General features: G+C 53.5%; 1 protein-coding gene across 4 annotated transcripts; it reads right to left on the bottom strand.

Moving 5' to 3' along the window:
* Positions 1 to 4,850: 4,850 nt before the first annotated feature.
* LOC141564319 (uncharacterized) lies at positions 4,851 to 23,890 on the bottom strand. Of its 4 annotated transcripts, none has more exons than XM_074306654.1 (6): positions 23,820 to 23,890; positions 20,645 to 21,089; positions 16,808 to 16,902; positions 15,733 to 15,859; positions 10,344 to 10,457; positions 4,851 to 6,643 (listed from the first exon to the last, which is right to left on the bottom strand). In XM_074306654.1, the coding sequence occupies exons 2-6, from the start codon at positions 20,946 to 20,948 to the stop codon at positions 4,857 to 4,859; spliced, it is 2,427 nt and encodes an 808-aa protein (XP_074162755.1). In that variant the 5' UTR covers positions 20,949 to 21,089; positions 23,820 to 23,890; the 3' UTR covers positions 4,851 to 4,856. The 4 variants fall into 4 exon arrangements, with proteins under 4 accessions (XP_074162755.1, XP_074162757.1, XP_074162756.1 ...); XM_074306656.1 differs by lacking the exon at positions 23,820 to 23,890 and adding an exon at positions 23,512 to 23,779; XM_074306655.1 differs by lacking the exon at positions 23,820 to 23,890 and adding an exon at positions 23,526 to 23,779.

Here is a 23,890-nt window from a genome sequence, read left to right as displayed (position 1 = left end):
CTGCACTGATGAACTCATGGGGCCAGACCAAAAACATCGTTTCCCAATGAGCAAAGCCCAATTAGGGGAAGCCCCTGGGTACGTGATGACAGCAGCTGCCATTTATATCACTTGAAGCATTCTCATTTGATACTCATGACAACCCTGTGAAGTAGGTCCTGTACTATTATAATCCCCATTTTACAGATGGGGAAACTGAGGCCAAGAGGTGACAAGCTCAGGCTCAGACTTAAATACTACATCACCTAATGCCAAATGATAACAGTAATGGATGGCACACCAAGGGCCACAGCACCCCTTCAGGCAGCTTTGGCAGGGGTTCAAGCACCATCCAGCCTGAAGCTAGTACTCCCCCGAGCCCTTCTGTGGGGGGGGGGATGAGGACGCGGGACAAGAAATTCCATTCCTTCTCTGGGGACTGAGGCTGTGGCTGTCACCCCGAGACCTGGAGTCTCATCGAGGGGAGACCGGACACCGCCCCCGGGGGAGACAACCCCGTCTGTGGAATCCCACTTCTGGGAAACGCCACGATTCAGGGCTCTCGCTGGGGGGGGGTGACGGGGACAGTTGACTTTGGGCTCAGTATGAAGGAAGAGCTTAACAAGAAGAGTCATCCCAAGGAGGGAATGAGCTCTTATGAGGTTGTGACCTCCCTTTCTCCAGAAAAGAGTCAAGCAGAGAAAGGGCCAAGTGCCCTTCGGGGATGTGGGGGGATCCCTGCCAGGGAGGGGGGCTAGCTGACGTCCAGGGGCCCAAGAGGGAAGCTCCTGACTCCGGAAGGAGAACATTCCTGTTCCCATCTGTCCCCGTTCCCACACCCAAGATGTAGCAAAGGTCCGGAGTCATCAGCTCCGCGAGGAGTCACCAATGGCCCCGACATCACACAAAGGAACTGTCTGCTGGCCCTGGTGACAAGTCTTAGGGTCTGAGGGAACGCGTAAGTGGACTTGTCTTTGTTGTAAAGGGACTCAGAGCCTCAGCCTCAACTGCCTCCCGTGATTCTGGGAAAAGAAACGAGATCACCAAGGGGACGGCGGGCGGCCATCGACTTAAGGTCAGGAGAAGTGTGCAAGGGGGTGAGAAACCAGAACAACTTGGCAGCGGGGAGTGATCGCCCTGAAAAGTGTGTGCATGCCTAAATAGGGCTTCAGGAGGACATACAGGGTGGAGGGGGAATGATGGGACACAGAGGGTTCAAGAGAGGAATCTGAACTTTCTCTTACTCTCCTCCCCCTTTCTCTTCCTCCCTCTCTGCTTTTTTTCCCTTTCCTTTCCTCTCCCTCCTTTCTCTCCCCCTCCCCCTTTCTCTTCCCCTCTCTCTTCCTCTTTCTTCCTTCCCTCCTTTCTTTTCCTCTTTTTTCTCTTCCTCCCTCTTTGTGTTCTCTCCCCCCTCTCTCTCTGCCTGTCTACCCGCCTCTATCTTTCCTCCCCTCTCCCTCCTTCTCTCTCCTTCTCCTCCCTTCTCTCTCTCTCTCCCTCTTTCTTCCTCCCTCCCTTATTCCCTCCCCCTTTTCTCTCTTCCCCTCCCTCTTTTCCCCTCTCCATCTCCCCCCACTCCTCCCTCCCACTACAGCCTGAGGTCAGGGGGATGCTCATTTCCGGGACTCTCTTCCAGGTGTTTCCCCCCACGCTCAGGCCTTTTACCTCTTTGATGCCCTGGACACGTCCTCCCCACACCTAAGTTAGGGGTGAATACCTTTCTGAATAACTTTTTGAGTCAGAGCCCCTTGTTAACGGACTCTGGGTGCTGGGCCTTCACCCAGGCCTCCACCTTCCTGGGCTGGAAAGCCAGGAAATGCTGGCCCGAAGCTCCAGGGATGCCTCGGCAAGAGGCTTCAGTCATTTGCCTCCTCCTAGGATGATCCCCAGCCCCGTATTTTACTCAGGAGCTGGGGCATGGGGATGGGGGTGCTTGGGAGGGAGAGGGGAGGCAGCCAGGGCCAAGTCTTTGGGGGTCAGCTGTCAACCAGGGCTTTTCCAGCTGGGAGTTTGTCTGGGGGACACTGTCTCCTCAGGAGGGACCCAGCTCTCTGAGGTCTCAGAAAGGGGCTTCACGGGAGGAAATCCAGCAGCGTCGGTCACACTCTCAATCCAGGGCCATGAAGAGGGGGCCCAAGACCCTGAAAGACACAAAGGCCAAACATGAGCCACAGAGGAGGAAGCCCCCGGGGCAGGGATCCTGCAGGCGTATGGGGGCGCCCAGGAAGGTACGGGCTTCGGCCGCTGCACAGATGGACGTCTTGAGCACCAGAGTGAAGGTAGAACCTCGCCCAGCATCCCTCCCCATGATGTGTGCTGAACCAGACTCTGCTTGGGCCCCAGCCCCTTCCTCTAGCAAAGGGTCACAGTCCATCCCATGATTCACTGGGGAGAGGAGGGAGAGGGTGAAGAACAGAGAAGGCATAGAGGGATGGGGATCATCACTGTCAAGGGCACCCCCCCTTAAGCTTCTTCCTCGCTTCCCCCTTTCTCACCCCCATCAGTCCAGGCCTGCTGTGTACTAGCTGCCAGCTCTTAACCTGTGTTTCACAATTTAATTGCCTTTCCTTCTTCTCGTTAAGTGGCCAAATTGCAGTCTGGGCCACGAACAAGCCAGCTTTGTGATGGCAGTTATTAAGAGGGAGCCGTGGCCCGGGCTGCTGGCTTCGGAAGCCCTTTGAATCCTGGTTGCTGCTCTCAGCAGGGTCTGTTTGCATGCTGTGCTCCTCCCCACCAACTTGCTAAATTAGTGTCCTGAAGAGATCCCATCCTCTGCCTTCTAATTTCCCTCTATATAATCCAGGAGACCTGAGCTCTGGCTCCCCTCCCCGTGCCACATTTCTAGGTGAGCTCCCCTTGGACTTGGGGGTCCTGGGCAGACACCAGGGACACGAGCAGGTGGCCACATCTCCTTCCCACCATCCTCCAGCAGCAGCCCATCTCTTCCACCTTATCTGGACACACATTTACACGGGTCTGCACTGCAGCAGCCAGGACATTCCAAGACATCATTTCCATTCATTGACCAAGTTCCAGTGCTCCTGCTTAAGCCTGCTATCAGGACTATCAGTGGCTCGCATCTAAATGCATTTGTCACGAGCGTCGCCAGCTTTTGCATAGGAGCCTGAAGTTCCTCAGTCAGAGAGAAGGGGCCCCTGTGCTTGAGCTCCCCAATCTGCCACGAATCATACTCGAGGTTCTAGTGTCCTTTGGCCAATTGGGGTAGCCAGTACCGTGTCTGCTTCCAGAACCCAGATCAAGAGCTCAAGGTTGAGACGAGATAGAATCCTAGCCAAACAATGCTTGGGATGTAAGTTGTGGCCAGGGGCTGGGGACAGGGAGGCAAGGAAAAAGAATAAGCCGTCCTCAGATACCAATCCAATGGCTCCCTTTGAGTCCCAGCCTCCTGCCACAGGGAGTCTGGGTAGCCTCATGATGGAGTGCATCCCTGTGGACTTCTTGCTTACTCGTAATCTTGCAAAATACTGTAATGGTCTGTCTACAGAATTGCATGTGAAATAACAAAAACAAATAAGTATTTTTCTCTCTCAGTCTCATCTACTCTTTCCCTCCTTTGCATATATGGGAGATATGCCCTCTTTTAAAGAAAAAAAGATGTAAGAAAATAAGCCAGAAATAAAGGAATTGAGCAAAGTTGGATCAAAGGGCCATAGACCCCCCATTTCCCTTAAAACTTATTCCAAAATACCTAAAAGAGCAAAAAAGAAGGAATCAAGAAAGGAATAGCCTGAAATACAGAGAAGAGGAGGACTGGGGAGTGGTCCCCTGTGCCAAGACGGTGGTATAGAGGAGTTGGAAAGGACATGAAGTTTTCAGTCTTTTGTTAGATTCCATTTGTGTGCTGCGCTTTTTAAATCAAGGCATTTCTGGGAGTCAGAGATTAGACAAGTTAAGTAGAAAAGGAAAAGTCAAGTGATGGGTAGAAAATTAATGATTCATTACCTATGGCTTTAACTTCCAACACAGATGTTACTTAATTGTTTCAACAGAGCTGTCTTTTTTTCTTTCTTTTTTTCTGTTGAGGAGGGGGAGAGAAGGAAGTTAACATTTTGGTGACTGCTATTTTAGAGACCAGCATTCCCTGCCCGGACTCACCACAGGGGTCCCCACCAGGAGTGGTGCAGGCATTCGGGAGGACCAGTACCTCTGGTGTGAGGGCTTGCTGGATCTTTTTTAGGGCTGGTCATCCTCCTTTGGTCTACCTGGCATTCAACTCTCACCTATGGCCCCAAGAAGCTGTAGCACATGCACAGCAGCTACACCCTGATAAAAAAAAAAACTTAGTGGATGGACTCAACCCACTCGACAGGCCTCAGAACTGTTGGTGAAGTTGGGGGATGTCTACTCCAAGCACATGAAGACTTTCCCCCATGGAACAGGAAGATAAGAACAACGAGTTCTCATCCAGAAAGGACAAGGCCTGATTTGGCCATAAAAGCGCTGAACCAAGCGCCATGAGAGCTTAGAGCCTGGCCAGGCATCCACGGTCACTCTGGCACGCATCCTGGGACACGGCCAGTTGTCTGGACTGCTGTTTTTCCATGGCCTTTGATGACTCGGGGAGAGCGAGATTTATGACTCTTGTGCAACTGCCTAACTCAAATCCAATTCACAAACAAGTCAAGACGTCATCCCATGATATAATTAGTCCTCTTTAAAAATGATGGACAAATAACCACTGCCAGGAGGCAACTATTATGCATTATGGGGAGAGAGAATCTAAAATTACAAATAGCCTTTTAAAAAATAACTCAACCCCTCCCTTTTTACTTCCCCCGTCCCTCCCCGGCCTGTGAAAATTTATCATCTGGAAATCTACCAAAGTGTCTAGATCAACATTCATTACATACCTAGAATTACTTTTCAGTGTGAAGTTTTTGATGCTTGGTGAGGGCTGCACGCCTACTGAAGGTGTTTCCACATTCGCTGCAGGCATAAGGTTTTTCTCCAGTATGGATTCTCTGGTGTTGAGTGAGAAATGTGCTCCTGCTGAAGGATTTCCCACATTCAAAGCACTCGTATGGTTTCTCTCCAGTGTGAGTTCTCTGATGGTAATAAAGGGATGACCTCTGGCTGAAGGACTTCCCACATTCACTGCACTCGTAGGGCTTCTCTCCAGTGTGAGTTTGCTGATGACGAGTTAGGAACGTGCTCCGGCTGAAGGCTTTCCCGCATTTACTGCACTCGTAGGGCTTCTCTCCAGTGTGAATTCTCTGATGTTCAGTAAGGGACGAGTTTTGACTGAAGGCTTTCCCACAAACACTGCATAAATAGGGTTTCTCACCTGTATGAGTTCTATTATGTTTGGTAAGGCATGTGCTCCGGCTAAAGGTCTTGCCACATTCATTACACTCATAGGGCTTTTCACCAGTATGAGTTTTCTGATGTTGAGCGAGGATTGAGTAATACTTAAAGATTTTCCCACATTCATTGCACTCGAAGGATTTCCCTCCTGTTTTAACTCTCTGGTTTTCAGGAAGGGATGAGCTTTGGCCAAAGGCTTTCTTCGATTCACTGTTTTCTTGGCATTTTTCTCCAGTGTGAATTTTCTGATGTTGGGTAAGGCAGGTACTCCGGATAAAGGCTTTCCCACAGTCGGTACATTCAAAGGGTTTCTCTCCAGTATGAGTTTTCCGATGCTGAATGAGAGCTGAATAGAAATGGAAGCCTTTCCCACATTCTCGGCATTCATAGGGTTTCTCTTCTGTATGCATTTTCTGATGTTGAGTAAGAGCTGAGCAATATCTGAAGGCTTTTCCACAGTCAGTACATTCATAGGGTTTCTCTCCAGTGTGAATTCTCTGATGTTCAATAATATATGTGCTTCGACTGAAGGTTTTCCCACATTCCCTACATTCATAGGGTCTCTCCCCAGTATGCGTTTGCTTATGTTGGGTGAGTGAAGCATGGTAACTGAAGGCTTTCCCACATTCACTGCACTTATAGGGTTTCTCTCCAGTGTGAGTCCTCTGATGATAATAAAGGGATGAGTTCTGGCTGAAGGCTTTCCCGCATTCACTGCATTCGTAGGGTTTCTCTCCAGTGTGAGTTCTCTGATGTTGGGTAAGGCACGTGCTGTGGCTGAAGGATTTCCCACATTCGTTACATTCATAGGGTTTCTCTCCAGTGTGAATCCGAAGGTGTCGAATGAGGGCTGAGCAGTAACTGAAGGATTTCTCACATTCGTGACACTTATATGGTTTCTCTATGTTATGAATGATGCGATGCCGAATGAGGGTCGAGCTGTCGCTGAAGGTCTTCCCACATTCACCACATGCATAAGGTTTCTCTCCGGTGTGAATTCTCTGATGCACAGTAAGGCATGTACTTTGGCTGAAGGTCTTCCCACACTCACCACATTCATAGGGCTTCTCTCCGGTGTGAATTCTCTGATGTCGAATAAGGGCAGAGAAGTGATTAAAGGCTTTTCTGCATTCACTACATTCATAGAGTTTTTCCTGGTTTCTTCTTTTCTTTTTTCTTTTCAATATGCCTTCACATTGAGTGGCTACACTTAACTTAGAGTTCAAAGAGCCATCCCTTGTGGACTTTTCCATGATTGACCCCCAAAGGAACCCTTCTTCAGAAGTGCCTTGTTTCGAAGTAGATGATTTTGCCTGGCTCTCAGTTTGGGTGTTCTGGTCTGAAAGAAATAAAAAACAAGAAACATTCTCTTTTCCTTGTGGTGAGAGAAAAAAAAATAACAAAAGAAATAAAGCTGAAAATATTGCTTAGGAGTCGTCTTTCACAGATGTCAAATGTAGCCCTGCATTTTGGGGAAAAGATGGGAAAAGTGGAATAAAGATAATTAGCAGAGAGCAGTGAAAGGAATGCTAAGCCAAATGACAAAAAGGGACTAGGCAGGTGTGTGTAAATAGCCGTTAGGATCAGACACCAAGAGCTAGAAGAGACCTCAGAGGCCTCCCCATTTTATAGATGAGAAACCTGAGGCCAAAGGAAGTCCAATGACTTACAGTCACACAGGCAGTGTTAGGGAATGTTTGAGAGAAAGGCTAAAGTTAGACTGAGAAAATAGGGGTCAGTGTTAGGATTTATTTTTCTGAGGCAATTGGGGTTACGTGACTTGCCCAGGGTCACACACAGTATTGGGATTTAACTTTAATTCTGACCACTTCCTCTGCAGTCCATTATATCTACTTATACCTATTTACCCTCACTCCATAGATAACATCCTGGCAGTGTATCCTAACCCTGATGGCATTCTATAAATAGCTCCTTAGCTAAGACAGAGATTTCCTTGATTCCAGGGTCTCCCTGTTAGTAATGAATGCTTCGTATGAGCTGTCCTGATCACCAATCTGCTCTCTGACCTTCAGTTTCTATGAGTTTCTTTGTTCCAGACAGTGGACCAGTTCTGAAGATTTCCAACTTAATATTACTTTCTTTCACATTTCCCCTTGTCCAGCCAAACTGGATCAGGAGAGTATATTCATAAATCTTGGCAAGATTTTCAAGAATGAACAAGCGGAATCTCCTTTAACCCTTAATTAGCTTGAAAATTAAATTTAGCCAGAATGTTGCATTCCCCCTACATTGCGTCAAATGGCATTTTTAGGGTTCTTGGTCATTCAGGAAATGATTATTATGCTTAGAAATGATCTATTCCCTTCATTTCATTTCCTTCTTGTCTTTTGATCATGCCAGAAATCTTATTTTAGCCACTGTTATAGTTTTATCTCTTTTCTTCCTCTAAACCTTTCCCAAAAATTGCCATATTTATAAACTTTCATACACCAATCATGCTTTTAAAAAATTTGGCTATAAATCATTAAGCAATTAACACTGTGGGAATGCCTCACTGAAAATACGGAGTGGTTAACAGAAAAATTAGTCAGTGGATGCAAAAGTACTCATTCATTTTATTACTTTTGTTGAAAGTGTGACAGACATTGTATCTACTGATGAATTTTAGTTTGCACACACACACACACACACACACACACACACACACAAAGATATTAGTAAAATATCTTTCTCTCTCTCCAAGAAAAATATGGAATAATAAAAAGAAACGTGAATAGAACTAATAAAATGTAGGATAGTAACCATTTTGTGCCTTGTGAGGTGTTTTTAAAAAATCATGAGCCAAATTAATAACTTTATCTTCTTTAAAATATTCCTCCCCACACTGTTAAATATCATTAGAGTAGAGTGTCCCCAGCCTCCTTTTGGGCAGTTCTGCACCTCTCTATCAGATGCCACATCTACAGCAGGGTGCTTTTTCTTGAAAGATCAGATTGTATTCAAGATGGCTTTGATTATCCGAATTGATCAAATGTGGGCAATGAAGGACTTTGCCAAATAACACTAAAGTTACAATGTGCTGGGTCTTATTTTGAAGCAGGGAGGAGCTGGGGCAAGGGATGATGAAATTTTGTTGTTCAGTTATTTTTCAATCATGTCTGACTCTCCACGTCCTCATTTAGGTTTTCCATTTCCTCTTGTTCATTTGACAGATGAGGAAACTGAGGTAAACAGGGTAAGTGACTCACTCAGGGTCTCCTAGCAAGGAAATATCTGAAGCCAGATTTGAGCTCAGGAAGACTTCCTGATTCCAGGCTCAGCACTCTATACTGTGCTGCCTGCAGTGTCTTGCTGGGGAGCAGCAGTAATTCAGCAGAGGTGGATCTAGACTTACAAGACCCGGGTTGAAGGCTCAGCTTTGCTACTGACTGGTTTTTGTTTTGAGACAATTGGGGTTAAGTGCTCAGGGTCACACAGCTAGGAAGTGTTAAGTGTCTGGGGATGGCTTGGAACTCAAGTCCTCCTGAAATCAGGGCCATTGTCTATCCACTGTGCCATCTAGCTGCCCCTACTATCTTTTGTAAACTTGGACAAGTGACTTCATCTCTCCAGGCCTGTTTCCTCATCTGTACCCTGTACAGAGGTCAGGCTGGATGACCTCTGAAATCCTGTCCAGCTCTAACAGGATGAGGCTACTTGCTACTCCAAAGTTGGCTCGTGCCAGCTGATTGCAGAGAGGCCCATCCCAGAAAGACTGGACATCAGGTGCCAAATGGACACTGTCCCCTCACAAGACTGGCAGCTAGAGGACCGGTGATCTGAATCAGTGGAGACAGCGTCCGTCCTGGGAGTGCTTCAGGTACAGAAATCCAAGCCTTCATATATTCCCAAGGCCTAGGATAGTGCCTGGCACATGGTAGGCATTTAACACTTGATTGGTTAGTGCCTTTTTCTAAAAGATTGGTGATTAGTTAGTATTAGTAATATCAACCAATCAACACATATGAAGCACCTACCATGCACCGGGCTCCAGGGAGGCAAGTTCAATGACCAAATCGGTCCCCAGGAGCAGAGAGCTTATTATTCTGATTAGGGGATGGATGGGACAGAGAAAGCTATCGAGGATAAAGGTAAGCAAAGGCAGCCAGGATAAGAGTAAATAACGATGAATCCCTAGCAGTCAGTCGAGGTGTGGGGCAGGAAGGGCACTGGCAGGAGCTGGGAGGGATCGGGAACAGTTACAGGGACTCAGGAAGAGGACCTGCAGCCTTCACAGGGGGACCCAAATGGTGAAGGATGAGTACGTTAAGAAGGCGGAGAGGAGGACCCCTATTTTCTGGGACCCGAATGATGGAACAGGAGTCCTCCACCTGGGATCTATGAGCTTGTGACAGAAGGCTCAAGAGAATCCAGGACCCACAAATGGAGAAGACCAGAAGATACGTGTTAGGGGAATGGCAAGCAGACAAGGCTGTGGAGGTTGGATTGTATCCTCTGGGTCAAAGGGAGCCATGGGAGGGCTCTGAGTGACCAGCATGACCAAAGTAGGGCCTCAGCCAAGGGAATCTGTCCCTCTCCACTCAAGGACCCCTTGGGCTGCCTCCCTGTGGCATCTGGAAGGTTACTGAGTTCCGAAGGACTCGTGATCAGCAGAGGAAGCGCTTAGCCCTACCCACAAATCCTCGAACCCTCCAAGCGCAGAAGTGGATGCAAGGTGCTGCAGGGGATACAACAAAGTCAGGGATGGGAGCCAAGACGTAAACAGAGGTGGGAGGGCTAGCCATCAGAAATGAAGAAGCAGACAGGAAAGCAAAAAGAAGTAGGGGCAATTCGGGAGGCCAGAAGCCAAGCAAACATTAGACACCACTGACCTCTTAAGAACACACTGAAACCAAAGGAATTCTTTCCCAGACAAGAACAGAACCGATCTCAGGGACAGGGGGAGGGTGGGGGTGGAGGGAAGGGGGCATGTCACAGGAGGGAGATGAATAACTAAGGGCTCCCTGATCAGCATTTCCAGAGAAGCCTTGGCACTGGTAGCCTGCCAAGAAAGAGCCACCTGGCTGATCTCCACTCACCTGGCCAGGTGCCTCTTAGCACCTTTGTCTTGTCAGTTCCCTGTAGATCCAGTTTCCATGGCTCTTTCTTTTGTTCCAAATGATAGATGACACTAGGTTCGGACACCACAAGTCCTGCTCGTGGGAAAAGAGACCCCCATTACTTGCCGGGAAGCTTGTTTCTCTATGATTGCTAAAGTGAGGGGGGCTTCTGTTTGACAACAGACGAGCTCCAATAGCCCAGGCGCCCCTAGATGTGCTTGTGGAATCTCTCTGGGTCAATCCTGCCTGAGGTTCTTGGGAAGAAAAAAGCTTTTGGAAGAGCTCCTAGCCTACTACCGGGGAAGCGAGGAAAGCTACTCACTGACCAGGCCTGGGGATGTCTTCAGAAAACCAAGCTTACCAAAAAGTGGCGGGATTATTAAAAGAGGGGTGGAGTTGTCTCTCACAGCGAGCACATCCTGTAATCAAGAAGCCGGATCCCACGAAGGTGGGCAGTGAGGTGAAGAGCGTGGGTCCCACCGGGGAAAACATGAACCTTTAATGAAATGGAGGGATTCAAGCATTCCCTGATCCAAAGACTAGCTGAAGAGACACATGAATCCAGAGAAAACCTGCGCAGGTAAATGTACCTGAGGCGTTAGGAGGAGCTGTAGGAACATGCAGTGCTAACATTCTAATGGGGAGAAGAAACAAGGGTCCCTTGAGAAGCTTAATGTCTTCCAAGTTAAGTAAGAAACAGGGTTGGTTCTCGTGTTTTAAGAAGGAAAATAGAAGGGAGGGGAGAAGGAATACACTGGTGGAGACTGGAGGAAAAAGGGGCCAAACTTGCTATTTCTCCTAACTGGAAGGTGAGAAAAGTATACAAAAATGGAGAGGGGTGGGAGGGACAGACATCAGACGAACCCCTCTCTTATCTGAAGTGGACAGAGGAGGGTTGAACTCACACCCAAGTAGTTTGGTGTAGAAACATGTCAACTCAACGGGGAAACAAAAAGGGAGAGGGGCAGGGGAGCTAAGAGATTCTCAGTCAAGGTTAGGTCTGAATAACACTTTATTGTGAAAATGGGGAGGAAAAAACCCACGAGAAAAGAGACCCATGAGGACTGATGTTAGTCTGTGTCAAACTGTGTTCCTGCACTTTATAGAAGAAAAAGACGTTCCCCTGCTTTGAAAGAGTGCAGACGAGGAAGCATTTTGCTGTGTCTGCCAACAGAAACACACGCTCCCATCCCTAGGATGGAGAGGAGAATCTCCCCATGGAAAACTAGATACGCTCCCCATGTAGAAAATGAGAATCTGTCACAGATGTGGGGAGACGATGTCTCCCTGGAGACGAAAGTCAAACACAAGGAAGGGAAGTACTCTGGGTGGGTTCTGTGCAATGTCTCCTGACTGAATGAGGGAACTTCCTGGGGGGAGTGGCGCAGTCCTGCGAGGGGCTGACGGATCTCTTAAGCTGCAGTGGGCCGCGCTGATCCATGACTACATTTATTAGCCATTAAGATGGCGGGCCCCCGGAAGCTAGGGGACCAGTAGGCCAGAAAGGGGCAAATCTGCCCAGGCCAGAAACAGAACCGGTCAAACATCCCACCCTGACCAGCAGGGGGATCTGGAAGGAAGGAAGGGGCTGGAGGCTTGTCTTTCGGGTTCCCGAGATGTCTCTTCCCGACAGAAGAACCTGATGCAGCAGATTTGACATGGAGAGTACTGGGGGGGGGGGTCACGTAGGAGTATCCCCTTCTTCAGTGTTAGAGAGTCCCACAGAGGATGAGGGGTGACACAGAGATAAGGTGTAACGGAGAAGCCTCTTGTGGGGCAGAATTGGGGAACATTGGGGAGGCCATCAGGCAGCCCCTGGGGGTCTGTTGACATTTAAGTAATCTCCCATGGGCAGCTATTATCATGACCCTGGCTGGACAGAAGGGAGGGAGACTCTTTCCCAAGCCCGAGCTCAGTCTTTACTGTCATTCCTCTCCAGGATGTACTCCTGACTCTTAAGGGGTGAGGTGGAAAAGGCAGGCATGACAGGAAACTGGGAGAACGGACAGGCCAGGGAGGAGTGATGGGAAACAAAAAAGGGGGCTCCTTCCCTGGAAGCAGGACTGCGGGACAATCAGTCTCTTGGTCAGGGACAGCCCAAATTAAATTCCTTTCCCTCCTCCTCACATTGGCCGTGGCAGCCATGGTACCGGAGAACTTACTTTAAAAACAAAGAGGCAACCCCACAAGTTGTTTACTACGGGGTTTCTGAAGGTCCCAAGTAGTGGGGGGGGGGGGGGGGAGGGCAGGCTGTCCCGTCTCTGAAGGGCCACAGAAGCCGAGTCTCTTCAGTCTCCACAGCAGACTGGAATCTGGAGACTAGAGGCTTCTTATCTCTGGGTTTCCTTTGGTTCCAGAGGCCATTGGTCGCTGGACTGACTTCCCATCTGCCCTGAACTGTCCTTAAAGGAGACTGAGAGCCCAGGGATGGTCCTAAGGGGGAGTGGGTAACGTCACCTATCGTTCACTCGTGAGGAACACCTCTCTGGGGGCTGAGTCTTCTGGGGAGCCAGGCCTAGTCAGGGTTATAAGATCCAATGCACCCTAAGTCTATGCCTACACTCTCCCCTGAGGAAGAGGATTGGGAGAACTAACACACTGAGTTTCTTTTTTAGGAGGATGGTTTTAAGAGTCTCTGGGGTCCTCAATACAAGGGTCCAACTGCATCTAAATTACAGGGTTTGGGAGGGGAACGGAACCTCGTGCTCCACTCCAACCTAGAACACAGTCCCCACCATCAGGTACCTGGCTTCTCAGGCCCAGCTAAGAGCATCCGGAGGCCCCGTCCCTCACAGCAGCCATCTCTTGGATGCTGGGAGAGCTCTGGTGACCTAACCTAAGCCCAAGCAGCCTCCGGGCCTAAGGCTCCTCCTCCCCAGGACAGGCTGCAGTCCCAGAACACACTGCTCGCGCTCCCTTTTGTCCCTGCCACATCTCTTCTCCAGCCAAACCATGCCAGCTCTCTCCTTGCCCACTCCCGCCCTGGCCACTTGCTTCTGGGCACGTGGAAGGACTCCCTGAGCAGGTCAGCCACCACCGTCACCCGGGCCACCCCTGAGAGAGACACCCTAGAACCCTTAACCCAAGAGTCCTGGGAAGAGCAGTGTGCCCAAACCCCTGGATCTGCTTCCCTTGTGGAGAAGAGCCACTTTCCTCATGACCAACACATATCACCAACAGGCCGATGGGCGCCTCCCAAGAGCCTCGGAGGGGCGTGCCAGGCACCGGTCCTGCTGCTCACCCTCTGAGAAGGGGCCAGCCCTCACCCCCAAATGCCAACTGCCACCCTGGGGCAGCCTAGCTGGGGCAACCAGGCACCTTGGGGGGAGCAGGAAGCAGCAAAGGGCTTGGCGGATGCAGCCTGAGGCCCTGAAGCCAGGAGTTTCAGGAAGAGCCGGGCTGCTAGCCCAGTGCCCGCTGCCATCGGTATCCCCAGTCTGCGGAGAGTAAGGGGTTTAGCAAATTAGTCATTCATTCGAGGGGCCTGTTTCAAGATGGATTTCCTTTTTGGAATTAGCAGAAAAGTCCTAAAAGGTTGGAGCTGCGGGGCTTGTGGGGCCTGTGGGCACAGCTATCAGACACGGATGGAGGACGGTTATTTTCTACCTTTATCCCCATGTCCGGGAGAAAAGGGAGGAGGAGGAGCTCGCCTCAAGTTCTGACTCAGATCACTTCCCCGTCCCGTGCGTCAGATCCTTGGCTGCCCCCCGGCCCCCTCCCCTCACAGGGCTCCTGTGAGGGTGACACGCGGAAAGCCTGGAAAGACTCGAGGCAGCTCGTGATTTTGCCCTTGGCTGCTGGGAAGGAAGCCTGAACCAGAGTCCGGGGGATCCCAGACGGAGAATGGAAGTGCGGGGCTGGGCCCGGAGCTGCGCCCTGAAGCCCTCACCGTCTCAGCCCAGGGAAAGACTGGAGCCTAAAGATGAGGAAGCCGCCCCTGCTGATGCCCATGGTGGAAAGCAGAGCTGGGCCTGCCAAGGGAAAATGAGTGGAGCGGGAGGGGCCGCCCCTGCCCACACTCGTGCCATGCACTCACCCCAACTTCCAAACAGGAGGCAGGTCCTGAGCGGACTCGGAGGGCACAGAGCAAGGATGGGAACCCTGCTCTGCAAACCTTCCAGGGAGAAGGGGCAGACCCTCCCACCAGGGAAGAGCTAACAACGGTACAGGTGGGCAACCACAAGGGTCAGCGGGGGTCCCCAGTCACAGGAAGGGCGGGGCCCAGGACAAGGAAGCTGAGGGTCCCTAGCCCTCTGCCCTGCCCCAACACACCCGGAGCACCGCACTCCGACTTCGGGGACAGCACCGAGGGGCTGGGGAGGGCCCAAAGGAGGCTCTCCGCTGGACAAGGGCCTTTAGAGCCAGCCTGAGCTCCACTGAAGGACATGGGGAGCAGTAAAAATACAGGCTCTTCTATGGTTAAAGGGCTGATCTGCGTGGGCAAGGGAAGATGGAGGGCACACAGGTAATCTGGTGAAGAATACAGCAAGCTCCGGGCTTGTTCTGTCGGCTCCCTGTTTCAGGGGACAAAACTAGGAAAAATAGGTGAAAATTTCAGAGACTGGAATTCAGTCTGCCATTCAACAACAGAGTGGGTCCTTCCGCCTGGAGGTCTTTAAGCAAGAGCTAGCTGAGCCCTCACTGGGTGGCTGGAGGGGCCTCCTGCCCACAGACAGATGGGGTCCCAGCCAAGACCTCCTGAGGGCCCCAGAGGAGGAACCCTGCGGCTCCCCCAGGGGCATCTGCCGGCACACGCTGTGTCCTCTGAATGAGAGAATGGGCTCGTGGCTGTCTGCGCTGGGACACGGAGCTGCCCTGGACTCCTCACCCCCAAGGATGTGGCTTTTAGGGGACAGGGGACATGATGAGGGCCTGGAGGGGCCAAAGCACTCTGCAGGGGCCTCACTACCACAGTGCCAGCCAGGGGCTCTGACAGGAGGACCTGGGCCCGATGAGTTCCCTCTGCCAAGAAGGGCCGGTCAGGGAGCGTCCTCGGAGGAAGCTTAAGGAAGCTACGAGCCCAACAAGAGAACGAGGTCCCTGGAGGTGGGCAGGTAGGGGGAGCGGTGGACAGAGACCTGAGCTGGAAGTCAGGCGGCCCTCAGCCAGCTAGGCGAGCCCGGGATGATCTATCTCAGCCTCAGTTTCCTCATCTATAAAATGGAAAGCTGCTTGTTGTGAGGAACAAAGGAGACCATCCGTATAGAAAGAACTACAAACACGAAAGTGCTCTTTTCGTGGTCTTATCCCCGGACCCTAGGCCCAGCTCTAGCTGAACTCTCCAGAACGAGCACGGAGATAAGGGTGCTTCTGAGTCCCAGAGGGACCCCAGCCTGGCCCGGCCCACGAAGGCCCGCTCTGTCCTTACCCAGGGACACCAGATTTCCGTAGTTCTCCAGCATCACGTCCCTGTAGAGGTCCCTCTGGGCAGGGTCCAGCTGCCCCCACTCTTCCTGGCTGAAGTCCACGGCCACATCCTGGAACGTCACCGGCTCCTGAAATACAAGAGGTGCCCCTGCTCAACCTCCCCACCCCAACACCCGTGTGAAGCTGGGCGAAGAGACCGCCCGCCTCCGAAGGAACTCCAAGGGAGCTAGCTCAAGGGGGCGGGGCGGCCATCCCCAGGGCAGGGAAAGCACAGGTGAGCCAGCTGGGGGCGGAGCAAGCTTTCAGGGATGGGCCGGGAAGGACGCCGACCAAATGCTCCCTGGAGATGGCTGGGCTGGGGCCTTCCTTTCTTGGCATTCAGGGCCCTCCACAAGCTAACTCCCACCCCCTTTTGCAGCTCCTTTCCCCATCGCCTTTCTTCACACTTGGGCCGCTGAGACCACCAGCAGAGCCTCCAGAGCCGGTTCCGTCATTGCTGGCCAAGGAGCACCTTCAATTCAATCCAGCAAGTGCTTATTTATAAGACTTTGCCGGGAAATGGGGCTCCAGAGACAATGAACAGCCCCTGTCCCGGAAGAGCTTTCCTTCTCCTGGGGGAATATAGCACGCACAACAATACAAGGAAATGTGAGGAGAGACGATGGGGTGGCGTCTGGAGGGGGGGAGGGAGGGATGAGATGAAAAGGCAGAGAAGTCTTCAGGAGAAAAGACCGGATTCCAGGGAGAGGGGACGGTCTTTGCCAAGGCACGGAATGCCGAGTTAGGGGCAGAGCCGGGAATCAGTAGCCAGAAGTCAGAGAATGTTAAAGGAATTGGAAAGAGTCTAGAGAAGCAGGTGGGAGCCGGATCACCAAGGGTGAACTGAGGGATCTGCCTTGGATCCTAGAGGCAATGGGGAGCCACGGAAGCTTCTTGAGGAGGGCCAGAGCAAGCTTATTCTGGCTGTTGTGGGGAGAGGGGAGGGGGAAATCTGGGGCAGGATGGCCAGATGGAAGCCTCAGCTGCTGCAGAGGGGGACTGAGGTAGGACTTTGAGCAAGAGGACCATCTCCTCACCTGGGACCTGGAGGCCAGGAACTCGGCAGCCATCTCCTCCACCTCCTTCTCCGGGTTCCATTCCTCGTGAAAGGTGGGGTCCCGGCACAGCAGATCTAAGAGACAAGACAAGGGCCATGGGAGCAAGTGCCACTGACCAGCACCCCTGCCCCCAGTGGGCCTTCTGGGGCCGTCCCTGCCCCTGGCTCGAGCCCGGTGGCCGCGTGTGCCCGTGACAGGACTGGGAGGCTGAAGGAGCAGCTCCGGCCCTCCCCACTGGGGACATCTCCAGTCCAGGACTCAACCAGAGTCCACCTCTGGCTCCTAGAGCGCGCCTGCACTGGTCCAGCCAAATCAAGTACCCTGGACAGTTCCAGGGTCCTGAGCAGGCCCTGCCTGATGGGGGGAGGCCAGGAGAGCTTAGAATGCTAGAGGCTGGAAGCTAAGCTCCTTGAGGGCAGGGCTCCTGCATTTTGGTCTCTATCTTCACCCTCTGACAGCATCTGGGGCAAAGAAGGGGGCTGATGAAAAGGGAGAGTGGTGAAGCAGCTGAGGATGTTTCGGTGGAAGAGAAAACTTAACGGGCCACCAGCTGCCTCCACGAGAGGCCCGTCCTCCTCTCTAAGCTCTCTCAGCTGGCGGCCTCGGCCATTTCCTCTGGGCGGGTGATTCCTGGCTGATTTTGGAAAAGCCGGGAAGGACGGTGTGAACCGAGGCAGAGGGGAGCGAGTGCCCCGGGAAGCGGTCCACGCCGGCTCAGCAGTGGCACACGGGGAATCAAGTCTGGCTCAGTTCCCCAGGAGCCACGCTGGAGAGCCGGCGGCCTCAGATGGACTTGTCTTTGCCTCTCTTTTATTTCAGGCACGGTTAATGTGGGAGTTTGGGGTATAACGATACAGATTTACAAGAGACTTTGATTTTCTTACCTTCTCAATGAGGGGGGAAGGAGATAGGAGAGAATTTGGAACTCACAAGAAAAGTGAATGAAAAGCTACAGCGTTAACAACTCTACCCACCGGGCTGAGCCTGAGACCTCCTCTCCCCACACTCTCCAGTCACTTCCACCTGGCCGGCCCACCCGCTAGCGCCTCAGCCTCCAGAGCCACAGGACTCCTTTGATTTCCCCCCCCCCCCGACTTTCCTATTCTTCAGGGTCCCCGTTCACCTTGTATCCCAAGTTGATAAACCGAGCTCTCTGAGGACACAGAATGTGTTTTGCCTTCCTTTGTGTCCCTAGCACTTAGCACTGTGCCTGGAACAAGACATAGAAATGTTCTTTTGACAGATTATATTTTGTCCAGTGACTGACCCTCTGTTCTGAGACACCCCTTCTCCATCCCTCCATCCTCCCTGGTCCAATTCTTATTTAGATTGTATTGACTTGTCTACTTTTGGACTTGACAAAATACACCCTGATTGTTGTTGTGTGTCCTTCATTTTCTTTCTTTCTTTTTTTTTGCTGAAGCAATTGGGGTTAAGTCACCCAGCCAGGACGTGTTAAGTGTCTGATCCAGATTTGAACTCGGGTCCTCCTGACTCCAGGGCTGCTGCTCTATCCCCTGCGCCACCCGGCTGCCCCACATGTCCTTCATTTTCAAAGTGGATCAATGACGTCTTGTTGTGCTTGCTCTGGATTTTAAAGAGACCAGTTATCAGCCTCATTCTAACGCAGTCACTGAAGCCCAGTGGGGAGACAAAGTCAGGATGGCTGGGGACGGCCTGGGATGTGAGGATGGCCGTGGTACCTTCTGACCAAGCTCCGAGCACTCCACAGATCCTGCTTGAGTTGCCTTCAAACTTGGAACAAATTGTTCTCAGCCATTCCAGCAGGGAAGTCTTCACGTGCTTGGAGTAGAGACCCCCTCCGAGCCACGGAAGGGTCCGAGTCCCCACTGGTTATCCCCAGTTGGCCGCCTGCCAAGCCAGGGGCCGATTCAGCTTCCTGGAGCCGCAGGTGAGAGGTAGGTGACGGGGGGACACCAGAAGTGGAGAGCAGCTCGGCAAGGGGCTCGGCAGCACTGCCGTTGAGGGGCTAGTCCTGCCTGAACAGCCCACACGCCCCGCCGCCAATTCCAAAAATGCATGGGGGTCCAGCCTGCGAGCCCCACCCCCAGGGAGGCTGTGGCTCACGAGTTGGGGAGCTCTAAAGCAGATCAGGGTGTCTGCAACAAGTCCCGCTCCAGGAGAGTCAGCGCCTGAAAGTGGGAGTGGGGGAGTATGTGTGTGTGAGATGCAGGGCTCCCTGGGAGTGGGCCCCGGTCCAGGCTGGAAATAGAACTTGTCAAAGCTTCTGTTCCAATCATGAGGAGCTGCTGGGCTGACAGCAGGGCCGACACCCCGAGATCCAGTCTTTAAAGAATAAAATTGAAAGGAGCTGGCTTCCTGTCCCCAGAAGGGCAGACGGAGGCTGGTGGGCCCGCCACCTGTCAGGGCTACGTGCAGGAGGCGATCTGGCAAAGGCTACGGAGTCCTTCTCAGAACTGTGCATAAAACGCACTAAAAGGCTAAAAACTACGTGCAAAAGCATTCCAAGTTCATGGAGCTCCCAAGCTGTTCCTGGGCGCCCAAGGGTTAAGGACCCCTGGCCTGGCTGCCCTGCGGGGACTCTCCCAACTCTAAGAATAAATGATTCTAAAATTAAACTGTGACACGCCGGAGGCAGCTCCTCGTGCAGTGAAGGAAAATATGTCTGCTCGCCCCATGACTCATGGGACAAATGGGGAATTAACTTTCTGATCCCGTGGAGAAGTCAGCCCAGGAACATTCCCTTAATGTCAGAGAGCTGGGATGGGCTCAGGAGGGGACCAGAACAAGGAGTTTTAGGAAGAACTGCAGAGATGACCAGAAGGGGAAGGGGCCAGGGCCTGTGACATCAGAGGCCTCCTGGCAGGAAGTGGGACAACCCAGCCTGGGGAAAAGACCTGAGGGCGGAGAGCTATTCACAACTGTGCCCCGGTGGAAGAGGGCTTAGCACTTAGTAGTGAGCCGGGCACACAGTTGGCGCTTAATAAATGTTTATTGGCTGACTGATCTTGTTCTGCTCAGCCCCAGAGGGTAGAATTAAGAGCAAAGGGGAAGATGTTTCAGAGAGGCAGATCCTAGCAAAGAAAAAGTGCCCTGAGCATGAGTGCTCCCCCCGCAGTGAAGGGGGTGAGCTAGCTGCTCCTCCTGTGGACTCTACAGGCAAAGGGTTTGGTCCCCGGGGTTCTAGGCCAGGTAGAGGTTGGATTGCAGGACTGGGATCCCTTCTCTAAGTCAGAAGAGCTTGATTCTCTTCCTGCCTCTGCCAACATCTATCTTGTGAACTTTACATAGCCTCAGTTTTCTCATCTGTCCAATGGGGATGACGGCACATGCCCCACAGGGCTCCAGGAATCATGAACTGTGACCATGGGGTGAGGGAGGATCCAAAACAAAGTCGCAGACTATGGATTCGAAGGCAGAGCAGCAAACATCCTGTCTGCCCTAAACCGGCCATCCACAACACCCGCGGGGGCCCCCTGGAGACGGTGCTCCCCGAGAGGGCACCAGGCACTATTAGTGGGTACAGAGAAGCCCAAGGGGCGGGGACCCCAATCTTCCCTCACTGAGTCTAGGACGTTTCGGAGCCAGAGAACTCTTTCCCCTCCCCTACTCTGTAGCTGCCTCACGCCCCTTTGGGCTTTTATCTCCCCCCTCCCCCCAACTCTTTCTGTTAAAGGCAGGCTCGGTGGTGTAAAAAAAGTCTAGACTCGAACTGAAGGACGGAGTTCGGATCTTCCCTCAGACACGCACTAGCTGAGGGTGATGCGAGTCAGTGTCTGAGACAAATGGGGCCGTCGGAATCCTATCTGGAGTCGCACGGGATCCCGCTCCTACCTTTCCTCTCGAGCAGCTGCGCGGGCGAGTCCTCCACGATCAGAACCTCCTCGCTGGGCTCCAGGTGCTGTAACTTCATCCAGGTCTCCACGTTTCCGAGCATGATGGTGAGGAACTGTTCCGCCCTTTCGTGCGGGTCTCCAAGGTCGTCGGTGAGCCCCCGGCAGACGGCGTCATAGTCCGTGTCGAGGTCCTCTCCAGGGATGAACTCCTCGTCCCCGGGCACGTCGTCCATCACCTTCAAACTCAGGAGTCCGACGTGCTCCTGGGGGCCCAGGACGTGCGAGTTCAGGGGGACAGCCATGCCGATATCCAGTGTCTCGCTGGCGAGGAGCCTGGCTCTGGGGCGCTGAACGGGGATCCAGGCCTTGATGATCTATGGATTTCGTCAGTGGAAGGGATCCAGCGGCTCTATTTCAGGTGGCCTGAGGATGGGGTCAAGACCCTGGAAAAAAGAAAGCACCTTCTCAGACGGAGCGATCTCAAGCAAGCACCACAGAGCCCCCGAGCCGGCTCACCTGCACAAGCGCACCTGAAGACACATGTGCATGAGAACCAGGGAGGACCTCGGCGGGCACCTCGGGCCATGACGGACACAAGTGGCTCACAAAGACTTGGCCCTTGCCCAGCTAGAAGTCACAGCCTGCTCTGCCCCACCCCCACTGTCAGCCACCCCCCCACAACACTCACAGCCTGCTCTGCCCCACCCCCACTGTCAGCCACCCCCTCACAGTCAGATACCCCCAAGACTCACAGCCTGCTCTGCCCCACCTCACTATCAGACCCCCTCCCACAACACTCACAGCCTGCTCCACCCCCACTGTCAGCCACCCCCCAACACTCATAGCCTGCTCTGCCCCACCCCCACTGTCAGACCCCCCCCAACACTCACAGCCTGCTCTGCCCCACCCCCACTGTCAGACCCCCCCCCAAACACTCACAGCCTGCTCTGCCCCACCCCCACTGTCAGACCCCCCCCCACAACACTCACAGTCCTGCTCTGCCCCACCCCCACTGTCAGCCACCCCCCCACAACACTCACAGTCCTGCTCTGCCCCACCCCTACTGTCAGCCACCCCCCCACAGTCAGATACCCCCAAGACTCACAGCCTGCTCTGCCCCACCTCACTATCAGACCCCCTCCCACAACACTCACAGCCTGCTCCACCCCCACTGTCAGACCCCCCCACAACACTCACAGTCCTGCTCTGCCCCACCCCCACAGTCAGATACCCCCAAGACTCACAGCCTGCTCTGCCCCACCCCCACTGTCAGCCACCCCCCCACAGTCAGATACCCCCAAGACTCACAGCCTGCTCTGCCCCACCACCACTATCAGACCCCCTCCCACAACACTCACAGCCTGCTCCACCCCCACTGTCAGACCCCCCCACAACACTCACAGTCCTGCTCTGCCCCACCCCCACAGTCAGATACCCCCAAGACTCACAGCCTGCTCTGCCCCACCCCCACTGTCAGCCCCCCCCAAGACTCACAGCCTGCTCTGCCCCACCACCACTGTCAGACCCCCCCCACAACACTCACAGCCTGCTCCACCCCCACTGTCAGACCCCCCCCCACAACACTCACAGCCTGCTCCACCCCCACTGTCAGACCCCCCCCACAACACTCACAGCCTGCTCCACCCCCACTGTCAGACCCCCCCCACAACACTCACAGCCTGCTCCACCCCCACTGTCAGACCCCCCCCCACAACACTCACAGCCTGCTCCACCCCCACTGTCAGACCCCCCCCCAACACTCACAGCCTGCTCCACCCCCACTGTCAGACCCCCCCCACAACACTCACAGCCTGCTCCACCCCCACTGTCAGACCCCCCCCACAACACTCACAGCCTGCTCCACCCCCACTGTCAGACCCCCCCCACAACACTCACAGCCTGCTCCACCCCCACTGTCAGACCCCCCCCACAACACTCACAGCCTGCTCCACCCCCACTGTCAGACCCCCCCCACAACACTCACAGCCTGCTCCACCCCCACTGTCAGACCCCCCCCCACAACACTCACAGCCTGCTCCACCCCCACTGTCAGACCCCCCCCCAACACTCACAGCCTGCTCCACCCCCACTGTCAGACCCCCCCCACAACACTCACAGCCTGCTCCACCCCCACTGTCAGACCCCCCCCACAACACTCACAGCCTGCTCCACCCCCACTGTCAGACCCCCCCACAACACTCACAGCCTGCTCCACCCCCACTGTCAGACCCCCCCCACAACACTCACAGCCTGCTCCACCCCCACTGTCAGACCCCCCCCACAACACTCACAGCCTGCTCCACCCCCACTGTCAGACCCCCCCCAACACTCACAGCCTGCTCCACCCCCACTGTCAGACCCCCCCCACAACACTCACAGCCTCCTCTGCCCCACCTCACTGTCAGACCCCCCACAACACTCACAGCCTGCTCTGCCCCACCCCCTCTGTCAGCCACCCCCCAAGACTCACAGTCCTGCTCTGCCCCCCCCCCCCATATGAGATTCCTCCCCCCAGTGACCTTAGACAGGAGGGACAAAAAGTAGAAATAAATGCTCGCACTCAGAGAGACGGAGGCAGAGGGAGGAGGTTCAGGAGGCGGGACTCTCCGGGGAACATCACTCCTGCATCCAGGACAGGAGGAGACACTGACACCCCCCACACTCACACGTCTATAAAAACACACTTCAAATGCCAATTTAACTCAACAGACATTGACTGATACCTCCACCTGAAGCCGGGATACAGACACAAATCAGAGTCCCTGACACAGTCACACACAAAGACGGGCTGTCACTGACACTAGTACTGACATTGACACTGACACTGACATGGACACTGACAATGATATTGACATTGACACTGACATTGACAACGGCACCTTCAAGGACCCCGGCACACGTGGGGAGGAAGGACCCTGCCTGGGACCGGGGACGGGGACTGGGACAAGGCCCAAGGCGTTGGGAGAGGAGAAGGGGGAGGGCGGTGGATGGAAAGGGGGCGTGGTGGTGACGTCATGACAACAGGTGACGTCCGTGTCAGGGCGGGGCCGGCTCATCTTCACCGTCGCCCCCAGAGAGAAGGACGGTAGGAAGGAGGTCAGGGTCAGAGGACAGGGATGGGAAGGGGTCAGACCCCTAAGCTCGACCGCCTGGGTCCCGGGGGCCGCAGTCACCTGACGCCGCGGGTCCGAGCCGACAAAGAGTTCGCCGCTTAGGTCGGTCCGAGGTTGTGCCTGCGCCTGCG

This window comes from Sminthopsis crassicaudata, chromosome 3 (assembly GCF_048593235.1).
Source record: "Sminthopsis crassicaudata isolate SCR6 chromosome 3, ASM4859323v1, whole genome shotgun sequence".
NCBI lineage: Eukaryota > Metazoa > Chordata > Mammalia > Dasyuromorphia > Dasyuridae > Sminthopsis > Sminthopsis crassicaudata.
The sequence above is the reverse complement of the archived record's forward strand: the minus strand, read 5'-3'. Positions and strand labels throughout refer to the sequence as shown.